General features: G+C 36.7%; 1 protein-coding gene across 10 annotated transcripts in view; it reads left to right on the top strand.

Moving 5' to 3' along the window:
• Positions 1 to 15,645, top strand: part of LOC124536838 (atypical protein kinase C) — a 239,611-nt gene extending 223,966 nt beyond the window's left edge. For 9 of the 10 annotated variants that reach the window (XM_047113472.1, XM_047113471.1, XM_047113468.1 and 6 more), the window contains 10 exons: positions 5,348 to 5,398; positions 9,278 to 9,363; positions 9,856 to 10,055; positions 10,210 to 10,366; positions 10,848 to 11,068; positions 11,932 to 12,112; positions 13,478 to 13,690; positions 14,433 to 14,600; positions 15,000 to 15,115; positions 15,532 to 15,645. In XM_047113472.1, the coding sequence (XP_046969428.1) occupies positions 5,348 to 5,398; positions 9,278 to 9,363; positions 9,856 to 10,055; positions 10,210 to 10,366; positions 10,848 to 11,068; positions 11,932 to 12,112; positions 13,478 to 13,690; positions 14,433 to 14,600; positions 15,000 to 15,115; positions 15,532 to 15,619 (1,481 nt within the window). In that variant the 3' untranslated portion in view covers positions 15,620 to 15,645. Of the gene's footprint in view, positions 1 to 5,347; positions 5,399 to 8,823; positions 8,900 to 9,277; positions 9,364 to 9,855; positions 10,056 to 10,209; positions 10,367 to 10,847; positions 11,069 to 11,931; positions 12,113 to 13,477; positions 13,691 to 14,432; positions 14,601 to 14,999; positions 15,116 to 15,531 lie in introns of those variants that run through there. The other variant, XM_047113476.1, reaches the window with a different exon arrangement.
• The last annotated feature ends 5,020 nt before the right edge of the window (positions 15,646 to 20,665 follow it).

The following is a 20,665-nucleotide window of genomic DNA, read 5'->3' on the forward strand; positions in this document are numbered from 1 at the left end:
TGATGTCCCCAGGGATCTCGTCTGCTGGGATTTGTTCTATCACGCTGCTCCAATAAGGATTAGTGGATACAAATGTAGTAAAAATTAGACGTAAGCATGTTTTCTCACGATGTTTTCCTTAAACTCGGCGGAGTTCGACAAATTATAAACACAAATTAAACTCATGGAAATTCAGTCGTTCTTGCATGGAAAAGAAAATATATAATTGTTGTATATTTACGTACAGACTGAAGTAAAACCTTTTTGTATTTAAAATGTTACACGTGAAACATTGCACTAGACTCTATCACTTACGCCCAAAGAAGTTTCACTTCAAGTTTTAATGTAATTGAGAAGTTAGTTGCCAGCCCTAGCTCTCAATCGCATTATATCATGTGCACAACACGAAAGGCTAGTTGTTCAAATACACTAATGCATCGTATAATTGAATGGTTCCGAATTCAAATTTTCGTATCGATTTCGGATAGAATTGTACGTGAAACAGTAATTTCTAATTCGTAATGTTACTTTGACTTGAAACTTTATTTCCCGATATAATCGAACGGATTTTATAATAAACTGGCTGTCCCAACTTTGTCCATAGCATAATAAATAAACTTACACTCTGTGCAAGATCCTCTGTACAAGTACTCTCATCATTCATTATCTGTATCTTATTAATTTTCATAGCGTTTTGTTAACTTGGTATTGACTACAGTCACTTTTTAGACACTTCTTCATCTTAAACTTTTTAGCCCTCGTAAAGCCGAGGGAATACTCAAAACTAAATATAATATAACTATATATAATTAAAAATATTTTTGTCTCGTTTATTAATTATTTTTAATTAACAAACAAAAGTGAATTTTATTCCGCTATGTCATACGCAGTTATCTTTTGTGTCTACAATTCTATTTCCTTCTAAACAATTAAAGCGTTTCGTTTACGTAATTGTGCGATCGTCTCGAGATAAAACTACGCAGGATAATGAAATGGAACAAAAACGTCACATCCAATAAATCGTATTCTTTCGAAAATAAAGAGCGCGCTATCTTCCCCGTATCTCAGCAATAGACGAATATATTGTCTAGCTGTCTCGTGTATTTGTTCAATTAATTGTTGGTTTCGTAAATGTGCTGTTTTAAGTCGTTCTTTTATAAATAATCAGCAGCATAGTGTTGTTGTGTTCAGGTTTGAAAGGTTAGTGAGCCAGTGTAATAACAGGAACAAGGTATATACAAGATTTTATAGATGATAAAAAAGCGTGGAGCTAATACCTGTTGACTTCCATGCAGGATATATTAATTTAAATAATTGTATTTAACTAACATGACGTTGTATTTTTAAATGTTAAAAAAGAGTAACTACTGAGTTTCTTGCCGGTTCTTCTCGGTAGAATCTACTTTCCGAACCATTGGTAGCTTCACTTAATTATAAAATGAATGATTCAAAAGTGCTTGTAAAAGCCTACTTGAATAAAGTTTATTTTGATTGATTGATTGAAGGGATGTATGTCAGAAGGTGCTCATAATAATGGTGATGAAAGGAATGGCTATTATCCCTTCCAGCATTACAGTCTATGATCGGTGGGCCTAATTATTTTGGTGCTCAATTTGCCCAGGAAAAAGAATTAAGGTTAATGAGCAAAACCACTTAAAGCATCTGAAAATAAAACATTTGTCTATAACAAAAGTCCCGCTGAATAAATCAAATAAAATAAATCCTCCATGTAAATCCTGCAAGCGAAAACTTTTTATGCCCGTCCCAAGACGTTCCGAACTTAAGTTATTAATAAAACTTACGTTCCGCTAGTTTCCCTGTTGTTCTATTTCAAATGCATTAAACTGATTGCTCTCGGTTCTCGTCTGCGTTTATTTTTTTTCTTTCGTTGCTGTCAGCGAAATTAACTTTGCTCTTACAAATAAAGCTCCCGTAGTGCGCCGCGTCTAACGTCTCTTTGTGTTTCATCTCGTCCTCTAGGAATTCCGGGATAAGGTGCCCGTGAGCGGCTCATTATGTCCTTAACTTAGTTTGCATTAAACTACCATTTACCATTTTCAAGTTTATGTCTCATTTTTATAAATTCTCTGAATAAAAATTCTTAATAAACATTTTAGTCTGATTTGTGATTTATATCCAATAGTTAGTCAAAGTAAGTTACGGCGTATAAGTATACCACAGCTGAAATGCCACATTTTCGTTAATTGAAGGTTGGAGCATTTTTCACCACGCTGCTCCAATTCGGTTTGGTGGTTTAACTTGTGGCAAATTTGTATTTTAAACGTGAAGGTATCCTCACGACGTCTCTTTGTACTGCAAGTCAATAAATACAAATTAAGCTCTTGAAAATACAGAGCCATTATATTAGTAATGATTGCTAAAATATTATATGAAATGTTGAAATATATTTTTTCTCCTTTGTATTACATGTAGACATAATACACGTAGGCTTATTATATACAATAAAGGAAATAGGAAATCATAACACAAGAAAACGAGAATACACATGTATAGTACGTCACAAGTTAAATGTAGCATCGACAAATTAAAAAAACAAAAACAATTAATCATCAATACTTTGTTATATGATATTACAAATTATTACGTTTGAAATTAATAAACATAAATGATTCTAAAGACACTCTTAATTCGGGTGTGATCGGTTTTACGAATTTCGCCGATGTTACCTCTAAGTTGTGTCGTACTATACAGTAATAAATAAATATAAATAAATAAATATTGGACAACATCACATACATTACTCTGATCCCAATGTAAGTAGCTAAAGCACTTGTGTTATGGAATATCAGAAGTAACGACGGTACCACAAACAACCAGACCCGCGACAACATAGAAAACTAATGAATTTTCTACATCGACTCGTCCGAGAATCGAACCCGGGACCTCGGAGTGGCGTACCCATGAAAACCGGTGTACACACTACCCGACCACGGAGGTCGTAATATCATTTGTTATTGTTAGTTATTGCGATAAATACAAGAAAATATTGTGAGAACTGTCAGCTTATACAGACATATTGTGTGTGCTGCAAAACTGAGCCGCCATTCACTCCAACAATAGCGAGCGAAGTATTAGCAAACAATATTTAAAGTTAAGGTTCTTACCGTGGAAACTTATATAGAACATATTTCTACCAACAATCACATACATATGGAAAAGTAAAGGTAACAGTAAATATCCCACACTTGGACAAAATGGCTCGTCTCAAGGAGATTTTGATCTTAAACCAGAAATCTTAGTAAGCCACTTGTAACTTCATTATGTTTTTTGAATGAAAAAAAAATGAACGTGTAATCAATGTTGATTATCTGACCTTGAATCTTCATAAAAGATTCACGTTTTTTAGCCATTGACCTACCTCGGCTCTTACATACACAATCCACATAAAACGTATTATCTAAAGATTTTTAATTAGATATTTTCGATAAGATATAGTTGTAATGGTTATATATATTTTCTTTTAAGTAAAGTAAAGTAACAACCTGTAAATTTCCCACTGCTGAGATAAGGCCTACGCTTCCATTAAGGAGAGGGTTTAGAACATATTCCAGCACGCTGTCCCAATGCGGGTTGGTGGCAGAATTACGACGAAATTAGACACATGCAGGTTTTCTCACGATGTTTTCCTTCAACGCTGAGCACGAGATGAATTATAAACACAAATTAAGCACATATATATAGTGGTGCTTGCCTGGGTTTGAACCCGCAATCATCGGTTAAGATGCACGCGTTTTAACCACTGGGCCATCTCTATTTTCTTTGATTCAATATTAATATAATTAAATTCACATTAAAGGGCAAGTGTACCCTCTTCATCACAACATCAAACTGGTTTGTAAGGAGCAATGAGTACGCTAATAAGCTAGTATTTGAATTTTAGTCAAGCAATACATGATAATTTAATTAAAATAAATAGCTATCTATTCTATGCTATCCTTCCTTCGATTGGATGAGCTTTATATTAAGCAATCTATGTCAAAAATTTTACAATGTTGTAGTAGCGCCACAAGCTTAGTTGAACATTAAGCTCACAGCTCCGTTTCAAAGTTTCGATTAAATTGGTAATCAAATGCTCCAAGCCCTAACCAACTTACCCAATACCGAGTAAGTTGTATGTGAATATCTGAAACGGTTCAGTGGATACATTGATACCTAATATCGTGGGTTTATGTCTGGACAAACACCACTTAGTTGATTTTTGTTTCTAAAATCTGGAGAGCAAGAAAGATAACAGTCTCGAATATGATTAACTGACCAATGATATTAAAAGACATTCATTTAATTCCCTCCTCCCATTTGTGAATACTAACATAATGTGAATGAAGAACAAAAATGATTTTATTTTATTTTTAATAAAATAAGGCATACCTCCAATAAAGTAGCTGAGCCTTTTTTGACTGTCAGAAATATAAGACCGATTCTGAAAGAAATATCTCCAACTTTTAAGAAACAAACCGATAAACACTAATGATGAAAATGACGGATTTCTACTGATAACTTGTTCTAAAGTTACGTTGATTTATTGTCTTATTTGCAAATAGATTATCTTGTTAGTAATTTTTATCAACATGAAAATCTTTATTGTCATCACATAAACGATATATTGTCAACCTTATTTATTTAATTATAATTAAATGAAGCTCGAAGTATTAATATAATTTCCTGTTATTATACAATGATCTTATTACGGAGTCGGTCAGTTAATGGCGCTCGAATTGTCCGAGAGGTATAATTGTCCGGCGGCTATGAGGACACTCGACGCGGGGTCGAGGCATCGTAATCGCTGCTACCGACACTCGGAACTCGCCAGTATCCTTAACAGCTTACTTTTGATACCGAAAGAGCTAAATGGAGTTTTCGATTAAATATATTTCAATAAAGTTTTGATACCTTGTAAATAGTTTCGTAGGCTTTTATTTTAACCAGCGACTTAGCAAACCATAGTAGAATAAGATATGAATATTTGTCACCATACTGAGTGGTCTCGCCCAGCTGTGGGAATTCGAAGGCTTTTAAGTTTACTCTATTTTAACACTCTTCTAAAAATTATGTAATTACTTCATTCTAATTTAAATTATATTTATTTAAATGACAAAGGTTTCAAGTTACAAGCTTTACAAAAAAGAGTTTTGAATCCTTTATTAAGAAAAAAATGCGTACGCAAATTGATAATTTTAAACTATTGGTAAATAGATTTTTGCTTACAAATTAGTGGCCGCTGAAAAATAAGGTTTTTCTGTATTTAAATAAACAGAAAACATCCACCAGACAAAAAAATATGTGTACTTGTCACCACGAACCTGCGAATATATTGTTCAACAATAATAACGTTTTAATTTTGTTCCAGTGTTTCCCAATGTCCCGGCGGCGCCGGGGATGCCCTGCGCGGGGGAGGACCGTAAGTACCGCCTTTGTTTTAATTTAATTGCATCGCAAACAAAACTCCCGTAATGAGGGCCATTACTCACTCATTGAAGAAACGAAAACTGCTCAACGAAATTGCAGAGTAAATACGCTCTTTTGTAAATCAGAAACGGAGGATGTTAGGTTGGGTTGGATTACTTTCATACCGTTAAAACCATTTTGTAATACATTTATATTAATTATAATATTCAAGAACTGATGATTTTCACGCTTGTAGTGACGTCAATAGTCTAATCATTGCGAAGCATCTCTTGACTAAATCCTCCATAGTATATTGGGCGTAGTTATTCGGTTAGGCATTGCAAAGAAAACGATTGTGAATTTATGACTACAGACAAATATCATAGTATTTATAATAATATATACTATTTATATGTATATGTTATTTATTATCCTTCAAGACTTTAAAGATTATTGAGAATTAATTGCAGTCTGCTTTAGAGTTTAGACCAAGTCTATAAAATTCCCGTGTCGATATTCTCTATATACATACATATGTACTAGATTTATATTCCTGTGTATATAATACCTACTTGTAATGTTTTGTTAGTAAAAACTTCAATAGTTTTACACACAATGCAACTGTATTTTCTTCGTGACTTTAATAGAATGTCATATGTACTACATATGTGTATTCAAATTGTACCCGTCACCCCATTAATAAATCATTCACCGAATGTTACAATTTTCTTTAGAGGAACACTTGGAAAGGTCAAATAAAGGCAAAAAAAAAAGAATTGCGTACACGTAGGCGGGATTTTTTTACAATTTTTTTACCTCGAACATAAACGTTCCGTATTTCGTATCATAACGCTCGGAAAGTACTCAAACAATCTACACGAGAGGCGAGAGCGCCCGCTTGCCGCATTACCATATGAATATCGCCCTACACGCCTCCCGCTATTGTCCCTACACACAATTTGCTTGCCATAACAATACCACACGATTCAACACGTGTACACCCTCGATGCTTGTGTTACAACAAGGACTATTTTCCCGTGCACGATGAAAGTTTGAATTGTTCAAGTTATTTATTATTTAGAGGAATGTGTATGAGATACTGTTCGTTCTAGGTCAAAGTCAACGTCCTCGCTGGAGCATAATAGATCGCATACACGTTAATAACGTATGAGGTTCTAAACAGCTCATTGTGTTCCATTATATACTCATATGAAGATTTACTTTAATTTCTCCAAAGTTTCAAAGGCTTGTTGCCCAAAATTGTATTTTAACATCAGTACATAATCATTTAGATTTCTTAGATAATTTATTTATGTATTTAAAGGAAATATTCAATTGTTAAATAGTCATAAATTAACCCATTTTAATATCGTCATTAACGACTGTTGACACTGAAAATTTCGAAGTTTAAAAAACTTCTGAAACCGTCATGCTTCGCCAAAGATGGGATTTAAGACGACATAAACCTGGAGCCTGAAATCATATAATGGGAACCCAATTATACTTTGTCTTCTATTTTACTGTGTGTGTAAGTGACTTTTAGTTCCAGGTAAAGCGTAGGAGTGACTCAATTCCTTTATGATTCCCAGATGAGTTCGTTCACATCGTAAGCCTCTTCACGGTTACGTACCGTAAAATCCATTCTTATCGAAAACTTATGAAGCATAAGGAACTTGCGTACCAAATAACTAGTTAGCTAGGTCGTATCGTATCTAAGTGGTACTCGACTCGTAGTTCGCCCGCCTTTAACCTCTTTAGAGTTGATTGCCATAAAATTTATTCTTCTCGAGAATGCTCATGTTGTCTAAAGAAATAATTAGCTAATTAATTTCGAGACTGTACATCTTACATTTCAAAGAAACTTTGATGAGTGATCGAATGATAATAATAATAATAATAATAATAAAGCCATTTATTCCATATTTCAATATAACATTTCAAATGAAATTAGTAGTTTGTTAGTAAGTTTTCTTAATTTATTGTTAGTGTGGTTAGTCTCCATTGTGTGAAATATGGACCCCTTTTTGGGTAAAGGCCTCCTCCAGTTTTTTCCATGATATCATATATATATCATCGAATGATATCTCTAATTAATCTATGCTTATATTAGAAATTCAAGAATGCTCTGTCTGTCTTACTCTTTTACGTGTAAACCCCTGAACCGAATTTGATTAAATTTGATATGAAACAAGCATGAAGGAAAATTGGAAGGACAGGGTGCAATGGTGATACTAAATACACTTAATATATCTTTATATAAAATGTTCACAGCTGTTTTGCCATGAGACAATACATACCGTTATGTCCCTTGCGGTCGTCCGTTTTGTATTTTTAAAGATGATGAGATGGAAAGACAGACAGTGGGAAGCGACTTTATTTTATACTATGTAATGATAAACATCAGCGACTCATATCCGCATTCCAACACCAACATATTTTACATAATATGTTACCTCACCTCTTGTCTGGAATTGTCCTGTTTAATCGCAGGCGTAGATGTACGTCGAAAACCACTTAAATCATCTCTTGTTCGTAACAGAACCCTGATGATGTTAGTGTTCATTCGCTTACCATAATCCCCATAATTTGACGTCGGCAATGCTTTATTGCGAGTTTTGGTAGATTTCGTAGTACCAGACTCTTGAGTAACTTCCAGATTTTGTTAGTGGGTTGTTCCCACCGTAACAAGGATTGTTAAGAAGTTTTACAAGAAACAAAACCCAGAATTGTGTTGAGATAGAATATAATCCTATGATACTCTACTGGAAATCACACTTAAAATATATTAGTCACATTTATTTCCTGCTCTATATTGTCAGCCAAAATCGACTTCCGTCGACAAAACGTCGTGTATATATTGTGTTTACTTGGAGTATGACGGATGAGTAGCTGCCATCCACTTATCAGATATTCTACCGCCAAACAGCAATACTTGGTATTGCTGTGTTCCAGTTTAAAATATGAGTGAGCCAGTGCAATTACAGACACTAGGGGCATAAAATCTTGGTTCCCAAGGTTGGTAGCACATTGACGAAGTAAGGGATGGTTGATGTTTTTAACAGCGCCAATGTTTAGCGTTGGTGACCAATAAATGTCAGGTGGCCCAATTGCTGATCCCCTACATATTACATAAAAAAGATGGACTTTAAATTAAAAGAATAAATACTTTATAGTATTATTGAGAAAAACTGTTTAATTTGATTTGTTTAATATTGCATTTGATTTAAAATCGATATTATTATTGTTAATCATACGTAAGTAATGAGTGAGCTATATCTACGATTCGTTGGATTATGACGAGATTTATAATTAGCAATGATTGATCATGATAGCAATTATTATTAATAAATGTTCCTCGAAATGTATATTCATTCGTTAAGCGAGAATCTAGTTTCGATTGTCAGTCGTGGAAATTCGTTCAGTTGATAAGATATCGATAATTATGAACGACAGTCGGTACCATGCCTCGTTCCATCCATGTCTTGTTCGCTGGATATTGCAACATTTTTGACAGGTCTAACTTGTTTTTTTAATGGTTTTTAGTGATGTCAGGCTCAGATAATATCTGTGATGCCATGGAAAACGTTAATTTGAATTAACAAAGTGACTCGTTCGCCCAACTTAAATTTTGAAAATATTTCGTTTTATGTTTTTATTTTGTGGCACGTGAATACTCTAATCTAATATTTATTACAATGCTTTATCTAGTACATTACATGTGTTTTGTAGTATCTGTTATTTTATAAGAGATGAAAATTCTTCAGTGTTTTTTTAGTGTTATTTCGATTTATTTTTTGGCATATACTTGCTTGTTCAATTAAACAGTAACTGCTAGATATCGATGAGACTTATGTGTAAATAATATTAAATAAACGTATTTATTACATTGCAGGCAGCATCTACAGGCGAGGCGCTCGTCGGTGGCGGAAACTGTACAGAGTTAATGGTCACATATTTCAAGCTAAACGTTTTAATAGAGTGAGTAAAATAAATTCTACTATACCGTAACTGTCTGTTAGAAAATTGTTTTGCTAAAAAAAAAAAACAAGTAACGCCTCCTTTCAAATAATTAGTTATAGTTAAAGGGTTCAGGATATAACTAGTTGAGCTGCAGAGGATTTTCTTAATTTATTTATTTGATTTTGGAAACGATGAAAATGAGAAAGTATATCTGCCTGACAACTCGGTTGTGTTCATATACCGTTTTACAAATTAATTAGATTACCCATTCCAAGATTGTATCACGAGACAGCACGTTGCAGTGTTGTCTTTCGGTGTGGAGATTGAGTGGGCGCGGAGAGATATCAATTGAGGTCACCTTGTTGATAAAGCATCGGGATTGCAAGGCGCGCTAAATATCTCTTACTATGCTAATCTATTAAAAAAATAATAATTTCCTATCAGGTGACCCAATTATTGGCAAAATCTTCTATTAAAAATAAACTTATTTCTGTTATTTCTAAACTTCAGCGAGCCTTCTGTGCCTTCTGCCAAGACCGTATATGGGGACTGGGACGGCAAGGATTCAAGTGCATCCAGTGTAAGCTGTTGGTGCATAAGAAATGCCACAAGCTGGTCCAGAAACCTTGCTCCAATGAGCACGTCGATCCCATCGAGGTTAAAGATGACGCTAACGGGGAGAGTACGCTTGGAAGGGCTTCCTCTGTTAGGTAAGATTATTTACCTTTGCTATAGCTTACTTATATGCTTTTTGTAACATTTCAAGCATATTTGGAGTAATTTTTCTCCATCATTTATAAGTATTTTATGATTGTCAATCTTGTTCATGTCCATTATGAAAACAATTTGTTATTGTGATTTTAGGTCTCGCGCAGATCCCGAGCCGCCGTTACCGGAGACTCCGCCGGCGCCTGCCTCGGCGCCCGTCCGCAACGAGGACCTCGAGCCGGGCTCGCAGCGCCAGTACTCGCTAGATGACTTCGAGCTAATCAGAGTCATCGGTCGTGGATCTTACGCCAAGGTATATTTTACCATAGATAATTTGTAATTACAACTTCTTGACAATCATCGTCTTGTAAAACTAATTTAATAGCATATTCTGTCGTACCTTTCGTTTTATAATAATTACAATTATATTTCATTTCACAATTCTTTTCAAGAGTCGAGATGGCCCAGTGGTTAGAACGCGTGCATCTTAACGGATGATTGCGGGTTCAAACCCAGGCAAGCAGCGCTGATTCATGTGCTTAATTTGTCTTTATAATTCATCTCGTGCTCAACGGTGAAGGAAAACATCGTGAGGAAACCTGCATGTGACAAATTTCATAGAAATTCTGCCACATGTGTATTCCACCAACCCGCATTGGAATAGCGTGGTGGAATATGTTCCAAACCTTCTCCTCAAAAGGAGAGGAGGCCTTTAGCCCAACAGTGGGAATTTACAGGCTGTTGTTTGTTTTTGTTTTTTTGTCACAATTCTAATTATGTGATAACATCTCCAGGTCTTAATGGTGGAACTGAAGCGAACGAAACGCGTGTACGCAATGAAGGTGATCAAGAAAGCCCTGGTGACGGACGACGAGGACATCGACTGGGTTCAGACTGAGAAGCACGTCTTCGAAACGGCTTCGAACCACCCGTTCCTGGTGGGATTGCACTCGTGCTTCCAAACGCCGAGTCGTCTCTTCTTCGTCATCGAGTTCGTGAGGGGCGGTGATCTTATGTAAGTAAATAAATAATAAATAATAATAAATAAATATGAGACAACATCACATACATTACTCTGATCCCAATGTAAGTAGCTGAAGCACTTGTGTTATGGACATCAGAAGTAACGATACCACAAACACCCAGACCCAAGACAACATAGAAAACTAATGGTAATCTACATCGACTCGGCCGGGAATCGAACCCGGGACCTCAGAGTGGCGTACCAATGAAAACCGGTGTACACACCACTCGACCATGGAGGTCGAAGTGAATTTTAGTTTTTGGTCGTATGATTAATATGTGGAAATATGTAATAGTGTTAAATATTTACTTACATTTTAAACACGTAAAATGTTTAATAAGAATTACACTATTAATATAAGAAATGCGTCTCGAAATATATACTTCATATGTTTCTCAACAACAAATGAAAATGCTAATATATTACTATGATGGAATGTTTTCTTCTTTTTAAATAATTTGACCAGTATTTTTACCAAACATTTAGAAAAATCTCCTTAACTATTTTAAATGTTTATTTCTATATTAATTTGGAGTATTGGTTAAATATATATATTTAACCTCGACGACGACGACGACGACCTCCATGGTCGAGTGGTATGTACACCGGTTTTCATGGGTACGCCACTCTGAGGTCCCGGGTTCGATTCCCGGCCGAGTCGATGTAGACTACCATTACTTTCTATGTCTTGGGTCTGGGTGTTTGTGGTATCGTTACTTCTGATATCCATAACACAAGTGCTTCAGCTACTTACATTGGGATCAGAGTAATGTATGTGATGTTGTCTCATATTTATTTATATATATGTCTATCTCGTATGTGTGTGTTCACTCGTGTGTATGTGTGCGTGGTAGGTTCCACATGCAGCGCCAGCGCCGCCTGCCGGAGGAGCACGCGCGTTTCTATGCGGCGGAGATCTCTTTGGCGCTGCACTTCTTGCACGAGCGGGGCGTCATCTACCGCGACCTCAAATTGGACAACGTGCTTCTCGACCACGAGGGGCACATCAAGCTCACCGACTACGGCATGTGCAAGGTAACCCGATTTACCAGGGGCACATCAAGCTCACCGACTACGGCATGTGCAAGGTAACCCGATTTACCAGGGGCACATCAAGCTCACCGACTACGGCATGTGCAAGGTAACCCGATTTACCAGGGGCACATCAAGCTCACCGACTACGGCATGTGCAAGGTAACCCGATTTACCAGGGGCACATCAAGCTGACCGACTACGGCATGTGCAAGGTAACCCGATTTACCAGGGGCACATCAAGCTCACCGACTACTGCATGTGCAAGGTAACCCGATTTACCAGGGGCACATCAAGCTCACCGACTACGGCATGTGCAAGGTAACCCGATTTACCAGGGGCACATCAAGCTCACCGACTACGGCATGTGCAAGGTAACCCGATTTACCAGGGGCACATCAAGCTCACCGACTACGGCATGTGCAAGGTAACCCGATTTACCAGGGGCACATCAAGCTCACCGACTACGGCATGTGCAAGGTAACCCGATTTTACCAGGGGCACATCAAGCTGACCGACTACGGCATGTGCAAGGTAGCTCACCTTACCAATACATACATTGATCGCGAAGTTATATCTAATTATGAAATAATTATGAATCTTTTCTTAAGAGCAGAGATGGCCCAGTGGTTAGAACGCGTGCATCTTAACCGATGATTGCGGGTTCAAACCCAGGCAAGCACCGCTGATTCATGTGCTTAATTTGTCTTTATAATTCATCTCGTGAGGAAACCTGCATGTGACAAATTTCATAGAAATTCCGCCACTTGTGTATTCCACCAACTCGCATTGGAACAGCGTTGTGGAATATGTTCCAAACCTTCTCTTTAAAGGGAGAGGAGGCCTTTAGCCCAGCAGTGGGAATTTACAGGCTGTTGTTGTTTGTTGTTGTATCAGGGCTTATCGTATTGGAGTACGCCGTCTTCTCATCGTAACATAACTACGTTACGATGAGAAGACGGCGTACTCCAATACGATAAGCTTATTCTGAAAGAATTTCATGCAACATTTGCAAGTTGCATCACTATATTTACCTTTACTGCCGAGCACGACTAAATCAATACCCTAAATCAGGTATTTAAAAATTCTGTACCACATGCATAGTTTTTAACCGACTAAGCAGAGATCCAGGATCGTCAGCAAGATCCGGGTGACCTAAGCACAAGAGCATTTCATCAGTATATTATATACATACTTATAAGATTACATTTTTAAAGATAATAAATAGAAACTCTACGTCGTTAAGTGATTAAATTCAAAGCGTAACATTATTACAATAATTACTTCCCAGAAAACATATTGTACGTATTTTATGGCAAGAGAGAGTTTGCTAACTAGCAAACGCAGTGAAACCCCCTTGTCTTGTAGGAGGGCGTCCGGCCCGGCGACACGACGTCGACGTTTTGCGGCACGCCCAACTACATCGCGCCGGAGATCCTGCGCGGGGAAGAGTATGGTTTCTCGGTGGACTGGTGGGCGCTCGGCGTGCTCACCTACGAGATGCTGGCGGGCCGCTCGCCCTTCGACATCGCGCACGCGGCCGACAACCCCGACCAGAACACCGAGGACTACCTCTTCCAGGTACAAAATCAATATCAAAATAAACTTCATTCAAATAGGCCCATAAAGAAATCAAAAATCAAAATCAAAGTATACTTTATTCAAGTGGGCTTTCACAAGCACTTTTGAATCGTCATTTTACAATCAAGTGAAGCTACCACCGGTTCGGAAAGTAGATTCTACCGAGAAGAAACGGCAAGAAACTCAGTAGTTTTTTAACATTTAAAAAATACAAAGTCATGTTAATTGACAGAACACCGAGGACTATCTCTTCCAGGTACAGAATCAATATCAAAATAAACTTCATTCAAATAGGCTTTACAAGCACTTTGAATCGTTTTGCAATTAAGTGAAGCTACCACCGGTTCGGAGAGTAGATTCTACCGAGAAGAACCGGCAAGAAACTCAATAGTTTTTTAACATTTAAAAAATACAAAGTCATGTTAATTGAATACAATTATTTAAATTAATACATCCTGCTTGGAAGTCAACAGGTATTGACTCCACGCTTTTTTATCATCTATAATATATAATAAATCTATATATATATATAATCTTGTATCGAATAATATGCTTTTTCTACCAATGTATTTTTTACAAACGATTTGAATTTACTAAACGGCAAAGTTAGAAATGTCTGCGGAATACACCCCAGGCTATTAAACTTTTAGCTGTCTGCTGATTGTTCTCATTGGATCCATTTCGTAAAGTACATTTCCAAACAATATTGGAGCTGTTACAAATGATACTCCATGTTTTTCAGGTGATCCTAGAGAAGACAATTCGTATTCCCCGATCGCTGTCGGTGAAGGCGGCGTCCGTACTGAAGGGTTTCCTCAATAAGAACCCCGTGGAGCGGCTCGGCTGCGGCGAAGCGGGTTTCCTGGACATTGTCAACCATCCCTTCTTCAAGAGCATCGAGTGGGAGATGGTACGTATCTTATTTCAGTTTGTATGAATACTAACATTGGTGGACTTTGAAACAGTATCACCACCTAGTTCTATTATTTTTTTTTTTTTTTTATTTAAAATACAACATCCACAGGCTCGCAGATGCCCGTGCCTTTTTTTACATTTTATATTCAATTACATTTTGGCGTTTTATATTTATACTAAACATCAGCAGATCTTCGCTGGAAATCATTTTTGTCGTCTTCTTGGGAGACGTGGCCCACACTGATTTTTTTTTTTTTTATTTATTATTAAATAATATATACTAATGTATAATAAATAATATATAAACTATAATAAATAATATATAATTAATATATAGCAGTATATATTCTAGTTCTATTGTTTTGTAATTTACGAATGTAAATGTATTTTTCAGTTGGAGCTGAAGCAGGTGGTACCACCGTTCAAGCCGCGGCTGGAGGGAGAGCGCGACCTCGCCAACTTCCCGCCGGAGTTCACCGACGAGCCCGTGCACCTCACGCCCGACAACGAGTAAGTTGCTTCCTCGATCATCCCATACGACCGACCATTGAATGGTCATGTTATAAAACCAGTCCTCCCTCCTCAGTTCTTTAAAATCTACAAAGTACTTCTAGGCTAATGATTATAACACATGGATCCCAATGGAATAAATACTAAAGCTCGAAGCTCCAAGCATTAAGCAACTTAAGAACGCTTTTGGCCCTAAAGGCATTGAAAAAGAAATCGGACTCCTTGTGATCCAAAAGATACTACACATGTTCGTGTTATGGGATTGAGCGAGTACAAAACGCACCTGTGTTTTTGCTCATACTTTTGCACTATAATGTTTCCTGCATAGTTTGACCGTCACCATTGATATAGTTCAAGAGTTCAATGTTTGAATTCGGTCAGGAGATTACAATCATGATGTTCTTATTTGCCCGCAGTACCGTGATCGCCGATATCGACCAATCGGAGTTCGAAGGCTTCGAATACGTGAACCCGCTACTCATGTCGCTGGAGGACTGCGTGTGACAACACGCCTGCCGTCTGCACCCCCACCACCACCACTTGCACACACTACACGCGCAGGTACACACACGTGGTCGTATGACGACCCCGACAGAAGTAACAATGGTATCTCCCTCCGTAACATTAATTGAAATAATTGTATTCAATTAACATGACGTTGTATTTTTCAAATGTTAAAAAATAGTAACTACTGAGTTGCTTGCCGGTTCTTCTCGGTAGAATCAACTTTCCGAACCGGTGGTAGCTTCACTTAATTGCAAAACGATTCAAAAGTGCTCATAAAAGCCTACTTGAATAAAGTTTATTTTGATTTTGTAAATGCACGTATGGATGTCGTATATGATCATGAGTCGCGTGTCCGCAGGCCTACGGGTACGCTCCGGACTCGTCGTCGTCGGACTACGACTCGGTGTGCTCGGAGCTGCCGCGCAAGCCCACGCTGCTGCAGCACATGTTCTGCTTGCCGCTCAACTGACGCTAAGCGCCCCGCGCTGCGTGCTCACGAGGGCACGGCGTGCTCACGCGAGCCCCCGTGCTCACTGAGCACTCCGCGGCGCTGAGCACTCCTCGCCGTACGCTCACACTCGCTGCACACACATTGACGGATACTCGTTGAGTGGACGCTCGTCCGTTTGCTGTTCTACGCGTAATACGCCATCCGGTGACTCCGTTTCATTCGATATCTCTTTAGCGATCGCAGTTCTCGCGACACATTCGGGAATGTGTGTATTTATTTACTTTTAATGTGTTAGTTAATGTTATTCTCAAAAAAGTATTATCCGTGTAAATGATTCGTTAGGTTGGAATTAATTTCGTAGTTTTGTAATTTTTAATTTACGTGATTCCTGTAAATAATGAGAGTTAAACTACACATAGGTATATTAACGAAAGCAATCCTCCAGTTCTTCCATGAATAGTGAAATACGACGGAATTGATTCGATTGGTTCGTAGGGCGGACGGATGTCGGTGCTCGGAGCTGTGCGCGTCTGACGGGATAACTACATGTAGCCACGGTGCAGACCATCGGCAGGCATTTGTCAAAATTGTACATACGATATTCGACCTTAACGGTCTGTAATAAAGACGATATTAGAGATTAAAGGTTTTGCTGTTCGTATTCGCGTTGTATTCTTTCGTTATTAGATGAACGTAATCGGTTTAAATGCTTGTGTACATAAAACTATATAATGTACTATACGAAAAAATATTGTATAAATAATTTTTTGATTATCTGTAGTGTGTAACACTTTGTTATCGAAATTATTTAATAATTATAACAAATTAACGTGATGCGATCTCATCCAAAGTTTTTATAGAAATTCCGAAATATATTAATCCGATTAAAAGTACTGACTCTCGTAGAATACAATTCGCTCGACTCACACTTTACCCGTGCCAACTGTGATCAATGACAAAACGCATCACGTTTCCAAACTTATGCTAAAACGAACGTTTTAAGCAATAATTGTATTGTAGTAGTTATCTATAATGGAGACAGGCAACCTGCTCAATGAAAGGCACGTGAGGAATTAAACGTAGTGAAAAACCGCCCCGAAACGGAGCTAGTAGCGAACCGGTAGAACTTCCCTAGTATAGATTAAGCTAGTGCATAGCATCACTTCGAGCACGAGTCACGTGGCGTGTACATTTGCAAAGGTCGCTGTTAAAGTCTAAGCCTTCGTGTTACCGAAACAGATTTTCAAACGATACGACACTCGCGACGATCGTGACGTGATCGTGTCGTGGTCGTGTCGTTTTAAAACTTGTTACTCGAATTGAAAATTTCGCGTGAATTTGTTAGCAATGTGTAAAGTATATAACGAGGTCGTACGGAACACTTAAAGATTCCTATAATATTTTTAAAAGGCACGTTTCATTATCATGCTAACGTACAACGTAGACGGTTTAGCGGCATGAAAGTTTAATATTTATAAAAAAATAATATTTTTAATAGCGACGACGACGTCGATTATGTGTTACTAAAGGCATTGAAAAAGAAATCGGACTCCTTGTGATCCAAAAGATACTACACATGTTCGTGTTATGGGATTGAGCGAGTACAAAACGCACCTGTGTTTTTGCTCATACTTTTGCACTATAATGTTTCCTGCATAGTTTGACCGTCACCATTGATATAGTTCAAGAGTTCAATGTTTGAATTCGGTCAGGAGATTACAATCATGATGTTCTTATTTGCCCGCAGTACCGTGATCGCCGATATCGACCAATCGGAGTTCGAAGAATTTGTTAGCAATGTGTAAAGCATATAACGAGGTCGTACGGAACACTTAAAGATTCCTATAATATTTTTAAAAGGCACGTTTCATTATCATGCTAACGTACAACGTAGACGGTTTAGCGGCATGAAAGTTTAATATTTATAAAAAAATAATATTTTTAATAGCGACGACGACGTCGATTATGTGTTATCACACTCTTTAGATATCCTATTGCAACGTGAGATTATTCTTATAATATTAATGTAAAATATATTCCCTATCGTAGATCCTATTCTCCTCTCGAAAGCTAAATCACTCCTCTAGGTAGCCAACGAATTTTATACAACGTTTAATCGAACGATGTTATCATAAACTGCACTGAGAAAAATTTAAATCGTGTATATTATTATAAAATCTCGGAATTATAAGTCGGTTATCGAATATTATAACAGATTATTGTTAACGTAGATGAAAAGACTTTATATATTAAAAGTATCGTAACGGGGCGCCGCGAAGCGTCCACGACTATTCTAAATAGTGCGTAGAGATATCTATTAGACATTTTGCACCTATATCATAGTGATGTTCCACACGCGCGTCGATTCTTTCCGCTCGATATTATCGTATTGTTGAGTGTTGTGTTGTTGTGGTCGATGCGCCATCGGCGCTCGGAGCCTGCGCGTAGAGTTTGTGTTATTTTAAGTATTTAATTAATATTTTGATACTTTTAGGTATTAACGTTTAGTTTTTATAATTGTTAATCATTCCACGGTCCGAATGCGGCGTTGTATTGGTGCATTTTGTATTATTGAAGTGACATCACATGGCGGCGTGTTTAAGCCTAAATATTATTGCAATATTTGCGTTTTATTGCATTTCTTTGAATGTATTAAATACTGTGTATTAATTGTTTAGTTTAATTTCGTTAAGGATTCACAACCAAACATTGTTAATCGTATGTAAATCACTTACTAACTGCATGACAAATGACATTAACGATTATTGTAACGAGGATATCCCACAAATGTAACACTTACTTAAGTTCGTGCAGAACAAATATTGTATTTTAGTTTTGTGTTAAGTTAATTTAGTTACGTGAACTCGCATGGAACAGTAACGTCGCAGAAGTTTATATATTATACATTTATACGAGCTGTAAGTGGGTTTAGGTGTCGTATTTGATTTCTGTTCGTGCGTGTATTGTAAACACCAATAAATAATGTAACTTGTTACGATTTCTCTGTGAAATGCTTGGTGCGTGAATGCGACGTATTGTCAAATTAGACTGGAGAACTTGTGGTACTGTACTATTCTATGCTTAACTGAAAATAAAGAATGATTAATCTGATCGAGCTCTTTCATTGTATTCCCCTTGTTATATATTTACCCACCACATAAGAAATGAAAATACCCATTTTATTGATATTGTAATGTGAAGTTTGTTTTGCGTAAACAGATTCAAAAGGCTATACAGATTATTATATCACAACAACAACAACAACAGTCTGTAAATTCCCACTGCTGGGCTAAAGGCCTCCTCTCCCTTTGAGGAGAAGGTTTGGAACATATTCCATGAAATTTGTTATAAATTACGCTTATTGTCGTGGTTGACACATTGAGATCGCGAGTATAATTATTACGGTGTTATGTGATTATTGACGGCTATTTGTGTTGTAGACTAAATGTTTTTCTTTTGTGGTAGATTGATTTAAATTAAAGATAATTGTTTTAGAGGTTAACCTACTTCCTACTTCTGGTTCTAAAAATATTTATTTATTCAACACTTTACTAAAATGCCGGATGTTTTGACAGATATTTTACTCTCAGTCTGAACGGCATTTTTTCACGAATCCCTAATCAATACCATAAATTATAGAAGTCGACCAGAGATACTTTGTCAATTCAAGGTCAAAGTTGTTATTTTATCTTTAGTTCACATAGTACGTATATTTAATTGTAGTTAGTACAATATTAATAACATTAAATGCTTAACCCTTTCACCGCCAGAGTCGGATTTATCCGACAAAACATTTCGGGCTCATTCCGCCTGAGTCGGATTTATCCGACGCAAAACCCTGTCTATTATATATTTAATTTCTAAAGGTATTATGATGTTTTAGCCTAAAATACATATTTTTTTCGAAAGTTTATCTATTTAACCTTTTATTTAGTCTTATAATTCACATTTACTATATCAAGAAACAAAATAAAATGCTATTTCATTACGGTAAATTTACTAATATTATTCAGGAGAAAATGCATTGACTTCCAACGCCTGTGTCGTATTTATCCGACCGTAGTGATGAAACATAATGTTAAAAATTTATAAGATATGGAATATTTATTAACAAAAATATTGTATTAAAGACCAACTTATTTAATAAAAAAGCACAAAAGCAAGTTATTGTTATTTAATAACGTGTTGTTTTTACTGTGTAAATATATATTTTTCTAAGAAATTAGCGATTTAGTTATTTCTGTATGGACAACTATAAATGCAAATTCCCATTCCTAGACTGTGTCGATTTTGCTAATATAGCCAGCGCCTGTGTCGGATAAACACGACCGTTCATGACGTCACAACCGTATGGAACTTTCAATTAGTGTTGCGCGTGGTTTTGTAATAGTTTTATTTTAATTACCATGACAACTGCTGAATAATTAATGCGGATTCTAGAAGTCGATGACGATGATGAATTTGTGTCAGACGAAGATTCTATTATTGATGAACAGTAATTATAATTTTTATTTTATTTTTTTTAGTTTATAATAGTAATAGTATAGTTATTAATAATTGTAATGTATAATTTTTTAAATTTTCATTCAGTA

Source organism: Vanessa cardui, chromosome 17, assembly GCF_905220365.1.
Source record: "Vanessa cardui chromosome 17, ilVanCard2.1, whole genome shotgun sequence".
NCBI classification, from domain to species: domain Eukaryota; kingdom Metazoa; phylum Arthropoda; class Insecta; order Lepidoptera; family Nymphalidae; genus Vanessa; species Vanessa cardui.